Below are 21,755 nucleotides of genomic sequence, written 5' to 3'. Positions count from 1 at the left end.
GTACATCTGTCAATGTCTCTAGCCTGAATGATGATGAGACTTCATGTATCATTCGGTGTTGTAATACTATGCCTGCAGTTTATCTGCTGTACTATGGGATTTACTACATTCTCAAAGAAGTAGCATTAGCATCTAGACTTGGTCCTTGAATTTCCTTCTTTCTTTCTTGGTCCATCCATTCCAAAATACAGTGAGTGATTCAAATGTTCCGTGTTGGCGTTTTAAGGAAAAGACATTCTAATGACATCTATTGATTTAGAGGGCTCCTGAAGCACTTCACTCACTGTGAAGCTGCAAGAGTGCTGATTTCAGCTGTCACTGGGTCGGGCTGAAACAGAAATAATCAGTGTGAAATGTCACATCTAATCCATCACGTGTACCATAAGCCCAGCGAGGAAGATCTTTTGGGCACTCTGTTTCAAGATCGTGTGCTGTTGGAGGTAGAGAAAAATGGGACATCTTTATCATAAGATCAGTGGGATTCTGTGGTCTGCTGAGAAACTCTGTAACAGATGAAATTCATCCTGATTTGCTATATCGGACAGTGAGGGTTGATTTAATAGGCACACCCATCAGTTATGTTTAACAGGAATGGTTTAGTCAAAAAACACTAATGGCCAAAATACTAAAGGACTAACAAAGCATTTTTTGTCTTTTGTTAGCCTTCAATTTTTCATTTAAGAGATGCTGTTAATATTGGTATAAATCATGGATCATGTATTTCAAGTCTTATCATTTTATGCTTTCTTGAAATACATGGTTTACTAGATAACAACACACATGGGATATGGATTTCTATGCTTGAAAATGTATCTGAATGTCATTTTCCATTGAATTATTGCCATTGTTTGAACATGTTGGACACTGATCAGCACCACGGATGGCAGAGCCTGGCTACAATGATGCCTTCTCTTTGCTGTGTGCTATTTTACTTTGCTTTCGTAGAAGTCAAATAATTTTTTTTGTCCCAGAAGACAGTAACAGCTTTCGGGAGAAAAAACAAAACAAAACAAAACAATAACACAAACAAGTTATTAGTCAAGCTCTGTCACTGAGAAAGGAAACTGCGCTTTGCTCAAACATGTAGCTATTGAAAGAGAAAAGTCAGAGTCACTGGTTTGTGCTTGTGTGTGGTGGCAGCGCCGTCCTACTGACAATGGAACAGACGCTGAATGGGGAAAGGGGTGATGCTTTTTTTAAATAAAGCTGGAGACAGGAAGTATTTCCAGATAGGCAATGAAAGGTAAAAGGGGCACAACAGGAAATATTTCCCTGTGAACTGGTTCCTACTCCTTTCCCATGTCACACAGACAGACCGAGTTTGCGCTGCTAGCGGTGCACAGTGCAACCGCTGATGTTTGCATTACTGGCTATTATTGTGACTAGTTTTGGTGATGAATTATATATGAGGGCTCAGGAGCTAAGGGAACACGGCGCTCATTTGGTGGACCGGCTAAAGAGCAAAGCAAAATCACTACATTAACACACAACACTCAGACGACCCCAAAACCATCCGGAGTGTAAGAAGAAGCAACCAGCAGAATACTGTGTAACGTGTCTGAACATACTCGTTTTGTTCCAAATCCTAAGAAAGCATATGTAGCATGCTGGATTCAAGGAACTGCTTTTCAAAGGGCCTCTTACTTGTTTAACACACTCTTCATATTCCAATTCCTTCTTTACATTATGCTGGAAAGGACACAAGAAAGCTCCCAGACCACATTTACTTTGTGTTTCGAATGTAAAATTCGGAACACATACATTTCCTACAGGACGTGAGCGAGTCTGAAATGAAGTTAAATCTTCACCTGTCTTTAATTGTTATTTTGCTTTTGCGGTAAAGTGCAGGAGTCAGTTGTTAGAAGATAGGGCTGATTCCCACTGAGATGTTACCATCCATAAAACCCTCAAAAAACAAGAGTGGACACCAACTCTCCACACTGGCTATTAAAGGAAACGAACGGTGTTCTTTCAAAAGAACTGTGCATAAATTTCTTAGTGGCATTTCAAAGCAGGCAACTGCTGAACATAAAAGTACTTGCGTCGATCACACACACCATATGTTTTTGCATGAAGCAAGAGCATTGTTGTGTTCGTTTAAGCAAGCAGCTTTCTGGCACCCAGAAACAAATTATTCCAAAAGAAAATGAGAAATAAACCACTGTTTGGCCTCACCTATAACTGATCCATTGAGAAACAAAGCCACTCCGAGGAGGACACCCACACACAGGGCCAAGATGAATGGACGCCGGCGACCCCATCGTAGAGTACATCGGTCACTGGCCGACCCGATCAGAGGAGTGAATATCAGCCCCAGGATAGGGCTGAGGAACCAAGTCAGGCTGTAGTATTGTTCTGGAAGACCTGTAAGAAACAACCCGCAAAATGGCCAAAGTTAACATTGCTGTTAAGGTTAGAGTCGCATCATTTTACACTTGCCCACAGATGGCTGGAACACAGAAGACACCAGATAGAAGAGACAATTCTACTGACTTCCTGCTATATTCAGAAGACTATTTCCGACCTTATTTTCAATCAAATTCAAGTTTATTTTCAATCACATTTTTAGACAGCAAAGTAATTGAATATGAGTTTTCTGCTGGTGTTGTATTAAGAGGTAAATGAGCATGGTTTCAATATATAATTTGCAAAGGGAATAATAATATGTAGTAATTACACTGTAATACATAAAGTAATTATAAAAAATTGAACAGTATATCAATGCTTTCATTCAAATACTGCAGAGATACTGCAGTTCAATAAACCAATACCTATTGATGTTAATACAGCAGTATTTCAACCTTTCCCCATTGTCGTCTATGTTCCAACCTCACAGTAACATACAAAAACCCAATTTCGTTATGGAAGGAACATGGGTTCTGCTGGGGTTTGTTAAATATGCAGGAGGAGGAGTCCAGTAGCTGCTAGCGTTTGGGAGCAATGTCGACTTTCGCTTTGTTGCAATGAAAAAGCACACCCATTCTGCTGCTGCTTACATCTATGTGCTAATGCGATGTCTCGCTTCAGTATTCATGCAGAATGATTAGTTTCATTACAATGTGCTAGATGTGCTCACCATTCTTCACTCAGTTCAGCCATTGAGAATTAAAATTATAATTAAATGTCATGGTAATCACAGAATGTTCCAGACATGCTCAATTCACAATTCAAGCAATTGCAACCCACACAGAAGCAGTTGGACCCCCCTCCCAGGAGTCCAGGAGTAACAGGCCTTTGCAAGACCTTGGATCTGCTTTACCAGTCCCAAAGCTAGGCAGCAGTAGGAAAGACTTAGGATCACAATGCTCTTGACTCATAATACGGGGCTGTACAAAGGCTAGCTAATCTCCCAGAAAATAATTCGAAGAATGACCTTAAAGAAAGAGCAATTTTGTTCTTTTAGGTTTTTACATGACTACTGTTCATTACAACACCATGCTGTAAAATGGAGAAAAAAAAAGCTTTTCACACAATCCCCTAAATTACAGACATTGACTTCAACTACATAATTAAAACTGTGAAAGGTTAAAAATGGGAGTGTTGGCTCAGCTCCAACAGACAAAATTAACCCTCTATTCATGAAGCGACTTGAGTATCCTTTGGACACTCTAAAACACACATTTGCCCACTTCTAAAGCGCTGGAGCCCTTTATAATCATTGCAGTCTAAAGGTCTGCTTATTTGAAAGGACAGGCCATCCAAATAAGCATCAGTAAGAAGCATCAGAAAATAAGAAAAGAAAGCAGTTACAAAATGATAGATACTGTATATAAGTTGCAAAGTTTTTCTCAAGCATAACAAAGGTCTGGCCTTTGAGATCAACAGGACAATGTTATCATGCTAGGTTCTCACACTATTATTTCTGCTATCATAACACTTTCTAAATGATGAAGAATAAATATTAAACATGATTATTATATGCTCCCCTACCATCCTGTAGACCTGCTGCAATATCATACATATGAAAGTTTTAAATTATGTTAAAAAAGCTTCAGAGGTCAGCAATCATTAGTTGAATTAATATAGTGTCATTTTGGCAAAAAAATAAGAATTCAATATTCGATTCAGATATGGAGCAGTCATTAGGAAACAGCCCAAACGGTCAAGACTTTTAACATCATGTATCCCACTTAATAATTAACAGACCCAGTTTATTCACATTGGAAACTGAATACATGTGAGAAAAACAAAAACTAGCCTGATTTAAACTGCATTACATTAGTCCCATATTTCACTTATAGTGGTTCAGCTGTTAGCAGCTCACTTTACCATGAATCTCATCAGTGCTTTTCTTGAGGAAACCTACATCATCAGCACTCACAATGTGACGCGGCAACGTGCTCCCACAGCTGTTCAGTTAAAGTAACAGGGTCTGTACATCTCTTACCTTCATTTCACTCACACCTAGTCTCTGTTTATCTCTTGCACTTCTCACTGTACTGATTGTATTGTATGTATTGTATTATTATTGTATAATTCGTTACACTGTTGCTGTGTTAAGCTGCTGCTGCACTGCAATTTCCCTCACGGGATCAATAAAGTATCTATCTATCTTAAGGAAGATTGTTTCTACAATAAACAACTGCTGAAAATACAAACCTAAGTATATGACTCGCACACAGAAAATGCAAGAACTGAAGGACATCTGTACCATCTTAGGTCAGACACACACTATTCACACACACACACCTCAAAAACAAGTGCCTGGTCTAGTCAAAAAGCATGCGACTGCCATAAGAAGGGTTTAAGAGCAGAAGGATTAGAAATGAGAGGAGGCCGTTAAGCCTGTCTAGTCCACTTGCTAGTCAGAAGCTACTGTGGCTATCGAAAGTATTCACCAACTCCCCCGCATGAACTTTTGTGTATTTTATTGTGTTGCACTATGGAGTCATAATGTATTTAACTGGATTTTTTTTTTGCCATTGATCAATAAAAAAAACACTCCATAATGACAAAGTGAAGACAAAATTCTACAGTTTTATAACACAATAAAATGTGAAAAAGTCCAAGGGGTATGAATACTTGATAGCCACTATAATTGAGCCAAGAAGCCAATTCCCAAAAGAAGCCAAGCTACTGGCTTCAAGAAAGTGGGTTGGTGGTTTATTCCATTGAAATTGAGATAAAGGAGTACTACAGCTTAATCAATTTTCCTTTAAGTTTTTTTGTTTGTTAGGAAACTCAATATAGTACGTGTGGTAACAGAAACACTATGCAAAAGTATCTACAGAGTTTTTACACACATTCTCAGAATAAAACATCTGTCTGTAGCAGTATGAAGCAGTACCCAATACTGAGAACTAAAATTACATGTAGTAGCTACAAAAAGCCTCCAGACTATCTAGACTTTGGGATAATGGACTCCTTACGAACCAAGGAAAGGCTTTTCCATTACATTTAAAATATTCTATTCTGTTTAAGCTTGCTTTTAAATTCAAGTTCTTTTTAACTCTATGAAACTGAAATGTGGAAATGCACTGCTTGCATTAGCTCCATGATGGCACACACACTATTCACACACACACACCTCAAAAACAAGTGCCTGGTCTAGTCAAAAAGCATGCGACTGCCATAAGAAGGGTTTAAGAGCAGAAGGATTAGAAATGAGAGGAGGCCGTTAAGCCTGTCTAGTCCACTTGCTAGTCAGAAGCTACTGTGGCTATCGAAAGTATTCACCAACTCCCCCGCATGAACTTTTGTGTATTTTATTGTGTTGCACTATGGAGTCATAATGTATTTAACTGGATTTTTTTTTTGCCATTGATCAATAAAAAAAACACTCCATAATGACAAAGTGAAGACAAAATTCTACAGTTTTATAACACAATAAAATGTGAAAAAGTCCAAGGGGTATGAATACTTGATAGCCACTATAATTGAGCCAAGAAGCCAATTCCCAAAAGAAGCCAAGCTACTGGCTTCAAGAAAGTGGCTTGGTGGTTTATTCCATACTCCCACAACCGTTTGCCTAAGGAAGTATGTCTTGTTCTGCGTTTTTAAATGCACATTCACCTTCGGTTGTGTCCTGTGGTTTGCATTCACAGCAAAAACAAGCCTATTTCCTTTCAATGCCCCAAACACAAATAACAGGACTGGTATTAATCTTTTTCGTTAGACAGTAAGCCTATTACCAGAATCCTCAGATGTTAAGCAGACCTGTGACCTTGTATTTCTGTAGGCAAAGACAGCCATTATGCAATTCGATGGCAGGGGAAATCAATGCAAACTCACACATATGACGCAGTTCGCAAAAACATGTGCAGTGTGGAATCTAACACCAAGCAGCCAAAGGTCAATCATCCCCCACACGGGAAATCCCATCAGACAACGTTGTCAGAAAGAACAAATCTAAGCTGCTCTAGTTCAGCGACGCCGGGATCAATCTCATAACACAAAATTGAGATCAATACACTGCTCTTACTACACTATAGATTTAACTATTTAGTAATATTAAAATATTAATATATTATTAATATAATAATAATATTTAATATTAAAAGCAAACATCTAGCAAACATAATGCAGAATCATTTGATTCTACATAATGCATTATATATCAGCTTGTGTAACTAAAAGGCAGTGGAAGTCCCAAGCAACAGATTAAAAATATGAAAAATGTGAGAGAACCAGTCCTGGGTTGTTCGATGCAAGTTTCAGAGAAAGAAAACACCTAATTCTTCCAAATTAACAGAATGTTCCACATTACTTTGATTTTCATTTCAAATGTTTTAAATACCTATAATACTGTGCAAGAATAAATCACCCTTTTTTGGAAGGGATGCACCCTTCAAGAAAGAATAAAACAGAAAAAAAGAACAAGCTTTCATCTTTATGTCAGTTTAACACCTTGGAAAGACCAGATATCATAAGGACTAACGGGCTGATTATTTTTGCCCTTTGACTGTTGCTAATGGCTGCCAAAGGAACATCTGCACTCTCTGGCAACTCCTCTCTATGCCAGGTAGTGTTGCATAATTCTGCCATTGGTTCAATAGCTTCTCCACTATGTTTAGAAGCATCACTTTTTCCATTGTGTGCGCTTTATACTGTACTAGTCTTATAATTAGAAGCTTTCTCACGCACTGTGACAATCTATGTCTGCCAAGATAATAATAGAAGGTAAAGAAGCTGTTTTGAAATTCACTAAAGCTAAACGAGAATCCAAAACTTTCAAAGCGAATATACTGGCTACCTCAGATGAATATGATTTTCAAAACTAGGTCCATCCGAAGATATTCCCACACATTCAAACTGTTTCTGAATAATCAAAGACTAGACAACAAGGTCTAGCTTTCCAAGTACTTTAAAATATGTAAAATGCAAATCAGCAGGCTTTAGTTCTTGAAGTACTTGCATCTTTGAGTTTGCAAATATTAGTTAGGCACCGCTTTTCATCCTGTAAAGCACTTTGAGAAGCCACCTTTAAAGGCGCTATATAAAATATTTTTTATTGTTATTAGTATCATCATTATTATTATTATTATTATTATTATTATAGTCAGGCTTTTAAAGGTAGTACGGAATAAATATAAATTTAAATGGCAGAGAAAACAAAAATGCCACAGAAGATCTAGTTTAAAACAAAAACCTGAAATTGAGATAAAGGAGTACTACAGCTTAATCAATTTTCCTTTAAGTTTTTTTGTTTGTTAGGAAACTCAATATAGTACGTGTGGTAACAGAAACACTATGCAAAAGTATCTACAGAGTTTTTACACACATTCTCAGAATAAAACATCTGTCTGTAGCAGTATGAAGCAGTACCCAATACTGAGAACTAGAATTACATGTAGTAGCTACAAAAAGCCTCCAGACTATCTAGACTTTGGGATAATGGACTCCTTACGAACCAAGGAAAGGCTTTTCCATTACATTTAAAATATTCTATTCTGTTTAAGCTTGCTTTTAAATTCAAGTTCTTTTTAACTCTATGAAACTGAAATGTGGAAATGCACTGCTTGCATTAGCTCCATGATGGCACAATAATTTAAAAACTATTAGGCACCTGCAGTACTATCAGGAATTACAGCGACTTTTAAATAACCAGTACATTGCTGTAATTTTTTGCAATTTTTGCAATTTTTTTGGTTTTTAAAATGTTTTTTTTATTTAAAATTTAAATTACAGTATAATATATGCATTTTAACAGCACTAAACTAAAAATAAAGTAAAACCAAATTTAACTTGCAGGGCCTACTGCAAAGGAGCAAATAAGGTCTTATTAAACGACAGTACAAAACACCCTTGTTTTTCACGATATTCAAGGGAAAATATCATGACTGGGAGGCCAATCACGTCTCAGCAGGATGCTACTGATCACATCTCGTTTGTACTGTGCTGTGGGGTTTTTTGTGTGAGAAAATGTCTCAGGGTCAGGACCCAAATTTGAAAAAAGCTGGCATGTAAGACTTGTGGCTTCAAAAGCAATATTCTATCTCGGGTCATCAGCAAGTTCCATGAAATACTGATACTGAAAATAAGACAGTTAAGAACTACTTCTCTTCAATGCACAGGTAACTTCTGCAAGCAGCCTTTAACAGATGAGTACCACGTTCTTGATATGTCACAGTTAAAAAGCGATGGGATCTCTTATTTGTTATATTTATGTATGTTTCTAAACATAAAGGTACTACCACTTCCAGCAGTATTCTGAAAGTATTCTGACTATGCTTCATTACTGAAAGCAGCGTGTCCAGCTTCTACCTCAGAGTAATGGGTTACAATGAAGACTTCACCACACTCATAAAAAAAACTGGGATAGTCCACTGGAAATTTGTGGACTAGGCCTAGAAGGGATAAGTTGTCTTTTTTTCTACTTAGACATCATGGAGCACTATTTGAGATGTTCAGGGCCTTGGGTCAGTATAGCCATTCATGTCCACAATAAAACAGTTACAAAAAGTTTTAAAATTAACTGGATCCTGTTTTTGAAAGCAATAAGGACCTTGTCTCCAGTTTACTTTTATTTTACAGGCGGTGTCACTTTTATAAGTCAAAATGTTATATTATTAGGAAAATGTTCTGAGCCATATTGATCCATTCATTGTCAGGAAGCTGCTTACAAAGCCACTACACCCCAGAGCACAAGACAGAACTAGAAAAAAAACCAAATAATATCAGAGAAACCAATTTCGCTAGTCAGCATGTCTTTGGAAAGTAGAAGGAAAACAGGAGCACTCAGACAAAAGCCATGAGAGCTCTAGGTCAACAAATACAATGCAGAAGGTGCCCCAGGTCAGGAGTTAATCCATAATGTATAACCAAAGACCTGTGAAGCAGGAGGGCCAACCAGGGCTTGCAAATTAACATACTGATGTTAAAACACCTTAAATGAAGTTCCTGTTTTGTTTCTTACGCATCATATTTGAAAGTGGACACAAATGTAAGGAAACTGTTGATGTGCATCATGTTAACAATGGCAGTGACAGATGAGAAACGATCACCCAATACCTCTTGCTCAAATACAAAAGCACCAACCTGACCTTGTAGACCTCTGTTTCCATGAGATAACGCAGATGCAGACAAAGAAAAACAATTTTCTTCACTTAGGTACATCTTGTGCCCAGAAATTAGACACTGAGGCCAAAAACAACACCCCTTACTAATTTCTATAAAATTTCAATGTTTAGGTATTCATTATTCTATATTGCTACTGAGTCCTGTTATCTCAAGGTCATTGTTTATTGCTGAGCTACTGAATTTGTTGTTTTCCCATCAGATAATTATGCATGGGCCAGGGTTATACAAATAACCTTTTGTCTTTTTATTACATCCTTTAGAGAAACTACAGGTAGTAAGAAGTAAAAAGTGTCTGGACTGTATTAATCCTATGAATTTGTGCTATATAACCTTCAGTTTCTCATGATGTAAACAGCTTTAGTAGAAGTAATTGTATGCAGGATCTGTAAAATTGGATTAATGCACAGGCACGTAATCCTGTGAAAAAGGTGGAAATGGTGCTTATGTTGTGTGTTCATTAGATTGATATCTACTGAAAGAATAGAATTCTAAAATATAAAATTAGTGTAGCTGGGTTACTTGACAGCCTTTATTATAGCTCATATAAACTACATTCTATCCATCTCAGATTATTGTAGAAATAAAACTGGACAACAAAATAAGATAAGAACATTTTTTTCTCTGGTTACTAGGAATGGCATGCAAATAATAATAAATTATTTTATTTGTAAACTTTTAACCAAAACTTTTCATTAAGGGCTAGATTTAGTCATTAGTAAATTTTCGGTTTTAATGATTGGATCTCATGACATACAGTTAAGGCGATGTATTTGCATACTGGCCTTAAAATAAAACTGATTGTTAAATAAGGTGTTACAGGACTATTAGAACTGATGGAACTGACTTACAAATAGAACAAAATGTTTCTCTTTCTTTTGGTATTAGGTAAATCTCTTGCTTAACGCCTATCAGCTTAAGTCTAGCACAGCATTAGATGACCATTGTAATAAGAAGAACAGACATTATTACATTGAAGATGCTGAATTAATCTTGCCAAACAGACTTTAGTCTCATTGCCATTAATTACAGCAAGAAAATGATGTCTTTTCACCAATTTGGATATACTGTACCTGTGAAACAGACATTTGTTTCAACAACTGTGTCATTATCAATGTGAAACACCTAGTGCAGCTACTTTTGTGCATGCATACTCACATGTAACACCTACTCTTCCAAAAACATTATTCTATAGAAGACAATAACCAAAATCCAATTGAAAAAAACACCATAATCGAAAGAACAGTATCTAGACTCTGAGGTGTTCTCAGAGTGTTCAAACTGTGAATGTCACAAATACTGAATGTGGAGCTTCACACACAACTGTACAGCTTTCATTCCTTGTTTCCACCAAGCCATCATTGGATCAGAGACCCGGCAATAAATGAACTACAGGAATAATGAAACACATAGCTCCACGGGTGATATTCTCCGGAGTTTAAGCGAGTACAGATCTCTTTAAAATGTGTGAAACAAAAGAAATGAAGCAAGAAAGCAGGGTTTGTAAAGTTGATAAAAAAGTGTTGAAGAATATTGAGGAATACGCCTGGGTCATCCTTGAAGACATGTGGAGTATCACCTCTTTAAATGGCATTAAATGATTTTTTAAAAACTTTTGTATTAATGAAGAATAATTTTCCTTCTAAAAAGAAAACACGAGTTTTCAAGTGGCTCACACAGTACAGGTGCTTGTTTGAGTGGAAGATAAACTCAATGGCCCATAAATCACTAGCTGACTGTGACTGAGATTTCCCCAGTAGCAGCTTGATGTTGACCGAGCTAGTACCTGGATGGGAGACCTCCTGGGAAAAGCTAAGGTTGCTGCTGGAAGAGGTCTTAGTGGGACCAGTAGGGAGCTTCTCACCCTGTGGTCTGCGTGGGTCCCAATGCCTCAATACAGTAATGGAGTGAAAAAAAAGGTGATGTCCTTCAGATGAGACAAAAAACTGTGGTCATTGAAAATCTTAGGGTGCTTCTCGAAAAGAGTAGGGGTGTCATCCTGGTGTCCTGGCCAAATTTCCTCCTAGTTTTTATCGATCATAGCCTCCTAATAATCCCTGTCCATGAACTGGGTTAATCAATTGGATCTCTTCCCCACTCATAGCTGATGTGTGGGGAGTGTACTGGTGCCGTTCAGCTGCCATTGCATCATCCAGGTGGGTGCTGCACATTGGTGGTGGTGGAGGGGAGTTCCTATTAATCGTAATGCGCTTATTCTTCAACCAATGTCAGTGAAAACTCTACTGTAAAGCACTGTGGTATGTTGAAGGTGAATGGCTCAACTGGTGGGCAGGTCTTCTGAGGTCAGGTCTAATCAACCTGACTTGCCATTCAGAACTAGAGCTCAGTACTGTGAACTGGGGGATAAAAGAAACTATTGGGAAGTAAAACAGAAAAGACATTTGTCAAATTTCTGGATGTCCTCTTCCTACAGAAATTTCAGAAATTACAGAAAGTTGTGGCATTTAATCCATCCATTTTTTTAAGGGCGGAGCGGTGGCTCTGTGACTAAGGATCTGTGCCTGTTACTGGAAGGTTACTGGTTCAAATCCCGCGGCCGGCAGAGGAATCCTACTCTGTTGGGCCCCTGAACAAGGCCCTTAACCCAGCTCCTCCAGGGGCGCTGTATAAATGGCTGACCCTGCAGTCTGACCCCAAGCTTCTCTCCCTGTCTGTGTGTCTCATGGAGAGAAAGTTGGGGTAAGCGAAAAAGACAAATACAATTCTAATACAAGAAATTGTATATGGCCAATAAAGTGATCTTATCAGACAGCACCTCAGGTCTGTAACTGAACAAGGAAAACTAAAACTGCAAGGCAGCAATACTAACTACTGCACCATCTATTTAAATATTTGGTTCTTGTTTTTATTTAAAAGAGATGTACATTTTATAATTAAAATGCACTGCAACTTCTTAGTGGATTTTAAAGTTTGCAGGGTATGTTTTAAGTAAGACTGTATTTGACACTTAGATTTTTTGTTTGAATCAATACCTTAATCCAGAGACACAAGTGATAAGTAAAACAATATTCTTCATTTCTTTAGATTAAACAAAATACAACAACAATACAACAAAAATATTTTCCATAAAAGGTTATGGAAAATAAAGACCTACCGTGTTTAACTAGCTCTTAAAACATTTAATATTAAAGCTTAAAACATTTAATATTAAAGGACACCCAGGCTTCACTCATGAGAAAAAATAAATCTAAAAAGATAAAACATCTAAATAAAAGGTAGTTTGGAATTTGTTCCACGTTATTGTGTTTTTTTTAGTTTCTACTGGAATGCAGTGTTTTCTGAGTTTTGCTGTTTGTTGTATCTTTATTTGGCTCTTAGAGTAACTGGATACGAGCGTGAGAAGAACATTCTGGAAGCCCTTATCAGCAGCTACCTCAGACTAGACTTTTACCCTTTATCCAAACAGGATCTTAGAATTCACTCACATTTTTGTTCACACCAAAAAACAATTAACAATATTAGTGACCTGGCTTGGGAACATGTCCTTTTATTATATTTCATACCCAGTTTTTTTCCCGGTATAATGACAGACCTCCTGGATCACTTGTCAGAACTCAACTTCCTCTTCCTATTTTTTGTTGTGAGATTATGGGAAAACAAATATACTTTTCCCCCCTTCTAAAAACCTTCTGTGTAGCAAAACACAACAAAAAAATGATTTAATCACAGATTTTGTTTCTGAAACCAGTCCTGTAAACATCCAAACAGGACATAAGATTACAGTAAATTATGCTGTTTTTCCATTAGGACAAAAATGAGTAACAATACTGAGAGCTGTAAGACTCATGAACCTCAGGAAATGCTTATTGTACCACAGGATTCTAAGCAGAACCACGGCAAAAACAGTCAGAACAGGGACAACCACTTATAAACAAGTAAAAAAAGTACAGTCACACACAAAGGTGACACTACAAAAACAGTAAGAAACAAATAAACTCACTAACTCCTGTATTACTGTATTGTATTACTCTATATAACCTACATTTTGTTCAATAAAAAGTGTAAATAAAAGAGCACAGATTTTGCTGTTTAACAATGAGAGTAAAGCCATGAAGTGAATTATAGTGAACACCTTTTCTATGTTACTCTGACAAACACTTAAGAAAGATACAAAAAAAGGTTTTGTTATCTCTATTTGTTACACCTTGACCTAACTGTAGCAGAAACTTTGATTAAGCAACCACACACTTAAAATGTGGCTTACTCCCAATAGATTTTGAATTGCCCTGTTCAGGACAGACAGAAAGAAAGTACTGTTGACACATTCAAAGACCTAGGCCTATGTTTTTTATTTTGCATCTTAAGGTTTGAAAATGTCCCACAGAGAATTTAACTGATGAGGTCTCACTAACTGATGAGGCACAAAAACGGCACTGAAACTACATCAGATAATTAAGTTGCAATAAAGCAATTCAGCAAACTTCACGATCTAGCTTCTGCGGAACAAGGCAGGTCAGGCAAAAGAGTTCCTTCTGACGTCACTGTCCCACCAGCCCTATTTTATGTCCGAAAGGATCCAGTGAATCATTATACCGTCTGTTAAACTTAAAAAAAAAATGACTCATATTGGTGCATATCATGTGATGTACCTATTTACGGAAAGCCCCATTATTTGACTTGTTCTTCTTACGTCTCTTTAACATTTCTTGTGAGAAAAGCTGAAGAATGGAGAAACTGTTTGAATGGTGTGAAAAGTAAAAGGGAAAGGAATTAAGAGGAAGGAAGGGGTCAGGGGTTAAGTGCCTTCAGATGGGATGAATGCTGGCGTGGGGTTTGTTAAGTGGAGAGGAAACAGGTGCCTGCACTTGTTTAGTGAGTTGGTGCGCCCCTGTCTCTGCCAAAAAAAAGTCAAGTGCACCAGGTCCTCCCGGTATTACCATCCAGAAGGAGACCAAGTGGGAAAAGTTGCCTCAGATTAATAAACACTATTTTTGCTTGAGACAGCATTGCCTTATCAACACGTTGCGTCAGCTCAACTATTCAAAAACCAACTAAAAAAAAAAATAATGGCAGAAATTAAGACAAATTTCATGCTGCCTTTATATTATACTAATCAGTAAAACCTCTTAAAGTCATCTTGGAAAAGCTCAGGGGAAAAAGCGAAAAGGAAAATGTGATGGGGCTTCTTATGGACTTTTGGAATAGGCAGATGGAAGTCCTTAGGTTTACAACAGGAGCTGAGGTATGAAGCGCAGAGCTAAAACCAATGTCATCATTAGCACTAAGCTCTCTGGCAGGTACAGCACAGGCACAGAGCAAAGTGGAGGAAACGTAACGGCAAACTCAGCTCTTTACAAGCCTGACATTAATTAGTTTTCAAATACAGCCGACACACACAAGATTTACCGTTATTATCACATCAGCCTGCTCGGAAAAACATTCCCTTAATAATAAAAGACCTGCAACACTGGCTTGCTTTTGTTTTTCAGCTTCTGAATTGCATTTACAGTGCCTAGCAAAAGTGTTCACAGTTTGTCAATTATACCGCATTCTGATGAATTACAAGTAGTGTAGATATTTTTTTAATTAACTGTTTTTACTGAGAACAGTACTTTTCACCCTGAGCGTTTCAATTCAGACTATTATATGTGAAGGCAGCTGAATGCTAGCAAAACCTACAAAAGTAGATTCAGAAAGTCCATCATTATTTTTGGATAAGTCTTTACCAGCTCTGTATGGTAGAATGATGTAATTGTGATCATTTTTCATGCAAAAAAACTAGTCCAGTTGTGACAAGTTCACTGGGAATAGTTAGTGGACTGCAATGTTTGAGTCTTACCATTGTATTTCTGAAATGTAAATTTTTTACCCAGTTTTAAATTCGCTGGGGACACCAGGCCAACGTTCTTAAATTCTATATATAAAGTCCTATTTAAAAAGCATCATGATTGCAAGCTCAGATAGAAACACGGATACTTCACAGGGGGGTGAAATGTACTGTATTACAGGCTGACAGTAAAACACAATATATTAGTAGAATTCCTTAAATTGCAGCTGGTATGCAGTAAGATTGAATTATAGTCACAGTAAAGCTTTGCATATCCTGTGTTCTAGAAAGCATTTCTTCCGTTTCATCTTCCAAATATATTTATCTGCAGTTGTGACATTTATGGAAGTCTTAATTTTGTTGTTATTTCTTTTTCCAACCCAGAAAAGAACACAGCACTCGTCTAGCTATTAATTAAGACTACAAAACACCAGGAACTGCATTTCAAACACATGTGAAGAAAATCTAAAAAAATAAAATAATTTAAACATTTATTCGCATAAAAAATGAAGGAGAAAAAAACAAACTGGAGGTTAAAATCCCATTGCAGCCTCTACGACTAACAGTACATATGTGTTCTCAGAACCAATACCCTGGACACCCAATCCTGACTTCACATCACTGTTCTCCCTATACCTTGAAAATAATCAGCATGAGTCGTGGCTGTGCTGTGAAGGTCACAGGAGTGCTTTTAGATGACGTGTGTCTGGGAAGGGATTTGATTGGTAGCTGCCGAGACGACTTCTAATGCTTTTGCTTCTTATGCGGCAGTGTATTTTTTTTTTCCTGCTACATCTCCTGAAGGGCATAATTAAAACTGCATGAATTTTATGCGGTACCCTTCTGCTCCCCTTTTGCACCCATTACATAACACTGCAGCATTTGCACGGCAACTTGCTCGGATTTTGCAGAGGAGAGAAAAAGGGTTTAGACGATGGCCAAACGGAGAGATTCACCTGGTGTTGCTGGAAATTTTAAAGAGCGTGTTTCTTGAGAAAATGTGCCCGAAAGGTGGCTTTTTAAGAAAAATGAAAAAAACATCTCAGGTTAGGTCAAATAAAACACTGAAGGCAACCGACAATTATTTAAATGGTTCTACTTCATTTCAAATGACTATTATTTTATGAAACCACATTTGACCTATTGTACTGCAAATGGAAATCTACAATAGAAGGCTTTGTAGAATTCCAGAGGACACCACCCCTCCTTTAAGCTAACATCAGCACTGCTATAAAAATATAGCCAGATCGAGTAAAACAATATAATGGAGTACAACAATAATGCACTAAAAACAGCTCATTGTAATGCTTTCTTGTATTCCTTTGTTTCCGTGTGAACAAATAGTTCAAGGTTTTAAGTTTATTTAAATGCAAGAGCACTGGGGTTCAAGAGGCAGGCACATAACTATGTAAGTGTAGAAAGAGCATTTCTGTACACATTGTTAATGCTCATGGATATTCAGTAACACTATTTGATTACATTGAGGACACTTATAGTACTTCCGTTTAATTTAGTCTTAATCCAATTTATACTGACATAGAGCTATAATGGCACACTGCTGGCTCTGTCGTATAAGGCCAAGCTTCCCACCCACTTGTGAAATGTGCCATTCCCATGAAGAAAGGCCTGTTGACTAACAGCATTAGTGTGGCCTAATGCCTTGAACTGCATCTCGGTGGTTCGTAATCTGAAATTCAGCTCCAGGCTGGAGGTCTTCCTCACTGATTGCAGTTAAAACATTCAGTTACCATCACTGTAAGACTGTGTTGGAACTCAAGGAGTAACCCAATTCAAGAAATCTTACCTGATTACAAGAATTGCATATACAAGGGGAGGACAAAATAATGGAAACCTAACAATATATTAATATCAAGGACCTAATAAGGAGTAGGCCCACCCTTTCCCTTCAGAACAGCTTCGATCCTTCTTGGAATGCTGTCATACAAGTCCTGAACTGTGTGTCGAGGGATACTGCACCATTCTTCAAGAAGAAAAGCCTCCAGTTCTTTGAGGGCTGAAGGAGGTGGAAATCTACTTCGTATTCTGCGTTCCAGAACTTCCCATAAAGGTTCAATGATGTTTAGATCTGGTGATTGGGAAGGCCACGGAAGGCGTCTGACTTCATCCTGGTGTTCATGAAACCACTCTTGAATTTGTTTGTGTGTATTTAATTAACTGTTTTTTTACTGTGGGCAGTGCGTTTGCGGACATTATCATCCTGGAATATGGGAACAGTGTTTGCACCATAGGGTGCGCACCTGGTGCTGTAAAATGGCCTCATATTCCTTGGCTGTTATACAACCAAGCAGAGTTACTAATGACTCCCACGAGATGGCTGCCCATACCATGACGTATCTCCCACCATTTTTAACAAAGGGCAACACATTATGGAATGAAGGAATCCTTTGGCTTTCTCCAAATGTAAACCCGTCCGGATGTAGGAAATAGGGTGAAAGATGACTCATCAGACAATATCACTTTTTTCCCCCTTTGCTGCTCAGGGCTCCAGGTTTTGTGCTCCTTACACCAGTTTATGCGTGTTTGTGCGTTGGCCATGAATACAAGTGATTTCCGAATGGCAGCCCTGCCATAACTTCAAGCTTTGCGAAGCTCACAACGTAGTTTTTGTTAAGACTGGATCACAGAGGTGCCGATTCAATTCCGTGGTAATTTTTGAGGCTGTACTTTTGTGGCAACTATCCTGTGAAGTGTCCATCTATCCCCGCTCGGTGAGCTTCGAATTGCGATCCCTGTTCCTGTTTGCTGATGCAGTTTGGCCATGTTTAGCTGTCATTATTTTTGAGACCGTTCCCCTTGATACATGAAATCATTTTGCAGTTTTTGTGACCGATGCACCGGTAATTCAGGCACCAACTCATGTTGCTTTGAAAACTATCAAAGTGCTAATTGTCAGACCTCTTTTATACCTGACAGATACTGCTAATTGGCAATCAACCTAATACGACTCACCTTTGCAGCTACATTTGTAATTGTGATTTAGTCACTTCAAAGTTAAACTCCTTTTTCATGTGGTGTGTTATTTTGTCCACCCCCTATATGTAGTACAATAAGAAACCACTACAAAGACCACTTTATTAACGTATCGCTTCATCCATACAGAAAGAGAACACCAAAGAAAAGAAAGCCGCACCTCTATCACGGGCTACTATACATATATTTAGAGAGAAATGTCGCAGAAGTGTGATTTTTATGACCTCGATAGAAGACATTTGAATAGAAACCTTAAAACTTCTTGTCAACAGCAACTGACATATGCAGGCTGAGTAACCTCATGTTTAAAAAATCTCAAGCTGAGCATATCCTCTTCTTGCACTGCTTCAAATTTATGACCCGTAAATTTCCGTGCTTCCCTTTCTGTTGTTGTTTACAAGGTACTTCAATTGGATAGCAGGAAAAATAGACACTTTTAATAAACGTTTGTTGAAGAGGTTTCCCTAGAGGCTGGAAATATGCAGGCAACATTCGCACAAACATTATACTCAAGAGTAGAGAGGAGTTTTGGGAGTAATAGCTTTTCAGTAAAGCACGGTCTGTTGAGTAAAGGAAGGTTTTACCAATCAGGGCTCAGACTTAACATACTGCTGTGGTCTGCTGTGAAAAGCAATCACGCACATGTGTCTCCTCAGGAAACATAGTGGGATGGACAACAAACAGATGTATTTACTTGCTTCTTTCAACAGCAGCAAGTTTATGATGACACCTAAAATCTATAGAAAGTGACTGACGAACACGGTTCGATATTCCAAAAGGAAGATGCCTCATTTATAAAGTTCCAAATTCAAAAACGAGCCAGTGAAGACATTAACCTAACACTGAGACTACAAGGACAAATCCCTGCGTCTTGATCATTTGCTTTGTTACTTCTTGGCAAGCTGCTCTTCAACCATGTGATTGACATGAACATCCATCTCTAAAGTATTTTTAAGAATTGCATTTTTTCTTTTTTTTATTTCAGGCACGTACCTTGTCTTCTAAATACAAACTGATGCACAGAACTGCCAATTGGCAAGTAGATGTAGAACTAAATGAGGACACTACTCCTAATTTCAGGAATCACTTCGACAAATTTGGAAAATTGACTGAATATTTTACATTATTTATTTGTATGTTTTCTTTCCCATCATAAATGTATGTCTATTTGTTAATGAGTTCATGCTGTGTTAAATGTATTGTGTAATGTGTTATGCCTGCAAAGCAAATTTCACATCTGGGACAAGAACAAAAACAGCAAAAAAATGTGTTTATGCACCTGCATGTTTTCCACAAAAATGACTGCATTTCAGAACCACAACATTTCACTCACAGTTTTCTCAAACAAGTGGTAGGCAACAAATAAATACTGCTCTACCTCCATGGTTTTGAAAACATTTTAAGCTGACTGAAAATATTTATCTGATATCCGATAGATACAGTAGAACACGAAAACGACACAATTAGATGAGACCTGAATAATAAGAACAGATGGATTTAGTAAATATTTTCACAAATTAGAAACAAATGGCAAACAGAAAAACCCTGTAGTACAATCTATGAAGTTAAAGCATCTCAGCCACACAATCACACAGTATTATTTCTGTGTAGACTCTTTTCCCCCACAATTATTCAAATTAGCTTCAGAAACTCGGTTAGAGCTAGCAGACGCACAACATACAATGACATACCTGCCAATTTGACATCGTTTGTCTAGCACTGTTATCAAGAGCGGTTCAGTTGTCATTTTATTTTGCAGTCAACTATAAAATGCAAATATAAGCTGTGAATATTTTGTCAACTATAATGGGGTCATTTCATCCCCAGTGTCCTACACGACAGGTGGAACAGGATGCAAATTAATCTGTTGACATTTTCAGTGTTATTTGTATGCTCTAAAGGGTGAGCCCAACTAAACACTGACATTAAAGCTAGCACCCACTGAGAGAGATTACGAAAATACTCTGGACAAGTGGCCCTGAGTGGCAAATAGATTCATACTGTGACAAGGGATGACAGTATCATGCACTCTTAAATTATCCACAGCTCAAACGGGGAAAAATAAGAATGTGCTAACTCAAAACATTCCTACCATACTTTACCAACTTGAAAAACTTCATTGTTATTTTTGCCGCTGTAGGTAAACATTCCTGACATTGGTCTCCTTGCTGTCTCTGCAAATAATTAACATTTTGCTCCTTTCTTTTTAAAAAGGGTGAACCTGGCATTTACAGGGATTAACCTACATTATCACGCAGCTGAACATCAGATATTCCCCTACAATATATGCCATACACCCAACATGCAAACTCTGCATTTCATACAGAAGAGAAATTGCAGTGGAAAACATTCCACAACGTTCAACAAACGTATACAGAATAAGCCCTACAGTTCAAATCATAGGTATGTCCCTGAGCTAAACGCGTTAAGATTGATTTTTGTTCAATTCAATGCCTGAACAACCTCAACTAATGCATATAACACATTTTGATCTGTCTACAAAACTGGAGTTCATTTTTTATTCGCATAAAACAACAAATAATGCTCTTTCACGTACTGTAAACATGTTAACAAACCAAAGCATCTAAAAAAAACTTGATTTAGGAACACATGGTACTAGTTCTAGGTAGGCTTTCTGTTCAGTATGGAATGGAATTGAAGATATACACAAGATGAAATTAATCCTTTGCATTTCTTAGCACTGACTTCAGATTTGAATTTTATTGCCTATTTAGCAACAAAAAGAAATCAGTAACTCAATTGACCAACACTTATTTTCCCAACCCTTCTAATACACAATCAAGTTGTAAGAAATGAAAACCTAAGTCATGCATTTTAACATGAAATTTAATATGGAACAAAAAAGGCAGTATGTGGTACCCAGTGGCCCATCAAGTGGAGTCATTAGTGTAAAATGGATGCAATTACTGTTATAGCCCCTTTATGGATGTAAACCACACCACCTTTGGAAAAAAGATTTCACGCACAGGGAGTTTGTAGAGTACTTACAGTGTTGTAGTCCATAATTTAAATTCAATCTAATAGACTTATTAAAAATTCTCCAGGACTTCCACATCTACATGTATATTAACCCTGAACTTGCCCTTATCTTAAAATTCTATTATTTAGCCTGTAACATAATAGCTCAATCCTTCCAGACACAGAAGTCCATAGCCTACCTATCCTTGTAGGATAAAAGTGTCACCCAAAGGCTTTTGATGTCGCTGCCTGTTGGATTGTGCGAGTTAGCTACTCATTGTAGGGATCAGAAGACCCTTACTGTGATTCACCATGCAATATGAGAACACATCACCTTATTAAAGCTTTATTGTGTATAAACACTATAATCCGATAGCGTCAAACCAAGAATATATATTCAGGATAAAGAGAGTCTGTGAATTCCTGGTTATCTTTATATAAAAGTGTGGTAAATCAAAACTGTTTTATGAAGCTCTATAGC

The 21,755-nt window shown here is 37.6% G+C and overlaps 1 protein-coding gene across 7 annotated transcripts in view; it reads right to left on the bottom strand.

The window, feature by feature from the left end:
- LOC102696067 (solute carrier family 45 member 4) overlaps positions 1-21,755 on the bottom strand; it is an 86,256-nt gene that overhangs the window by 18,126 nt on the left and 46,375 nt on the right. For all 7 annotated transcript variants that reach the window (XM_015357477.2, XM_015357475.2, XM_015357474.2 and 4 more), the window contains one exon: positions 2,176-2,364. In XM_015357477.2, coding sequence (XP_015212963.2) covers positions 2,176-2,364 — 189 coding nt within the window. The remainder of the gene's footprint in view (positions 1-2,175; positions 2,365-21,755) is intronic.

This window comes from Lepisosteus oculatus, chromosome 10 (assembly GCF_040954835.1).
Source record: "Lepisosteus oculatus isolate fLepOcu1 chromosome 10, fLepOcu1.hap2, whole genome shotgun sequence".
Taxonomy (NCBI): Eukaryota; Metazoa; Chordata; class Actinopteri; order Semionotiformes; family Lepisosteidae; genus Lepisosteus; species Lepisosteus oculatus.
The sequence above is the reverse complement of the archived record's forward strand: the minus strand, read 5'-3'. Positions and strand labels throughout refer to the sequence as shown.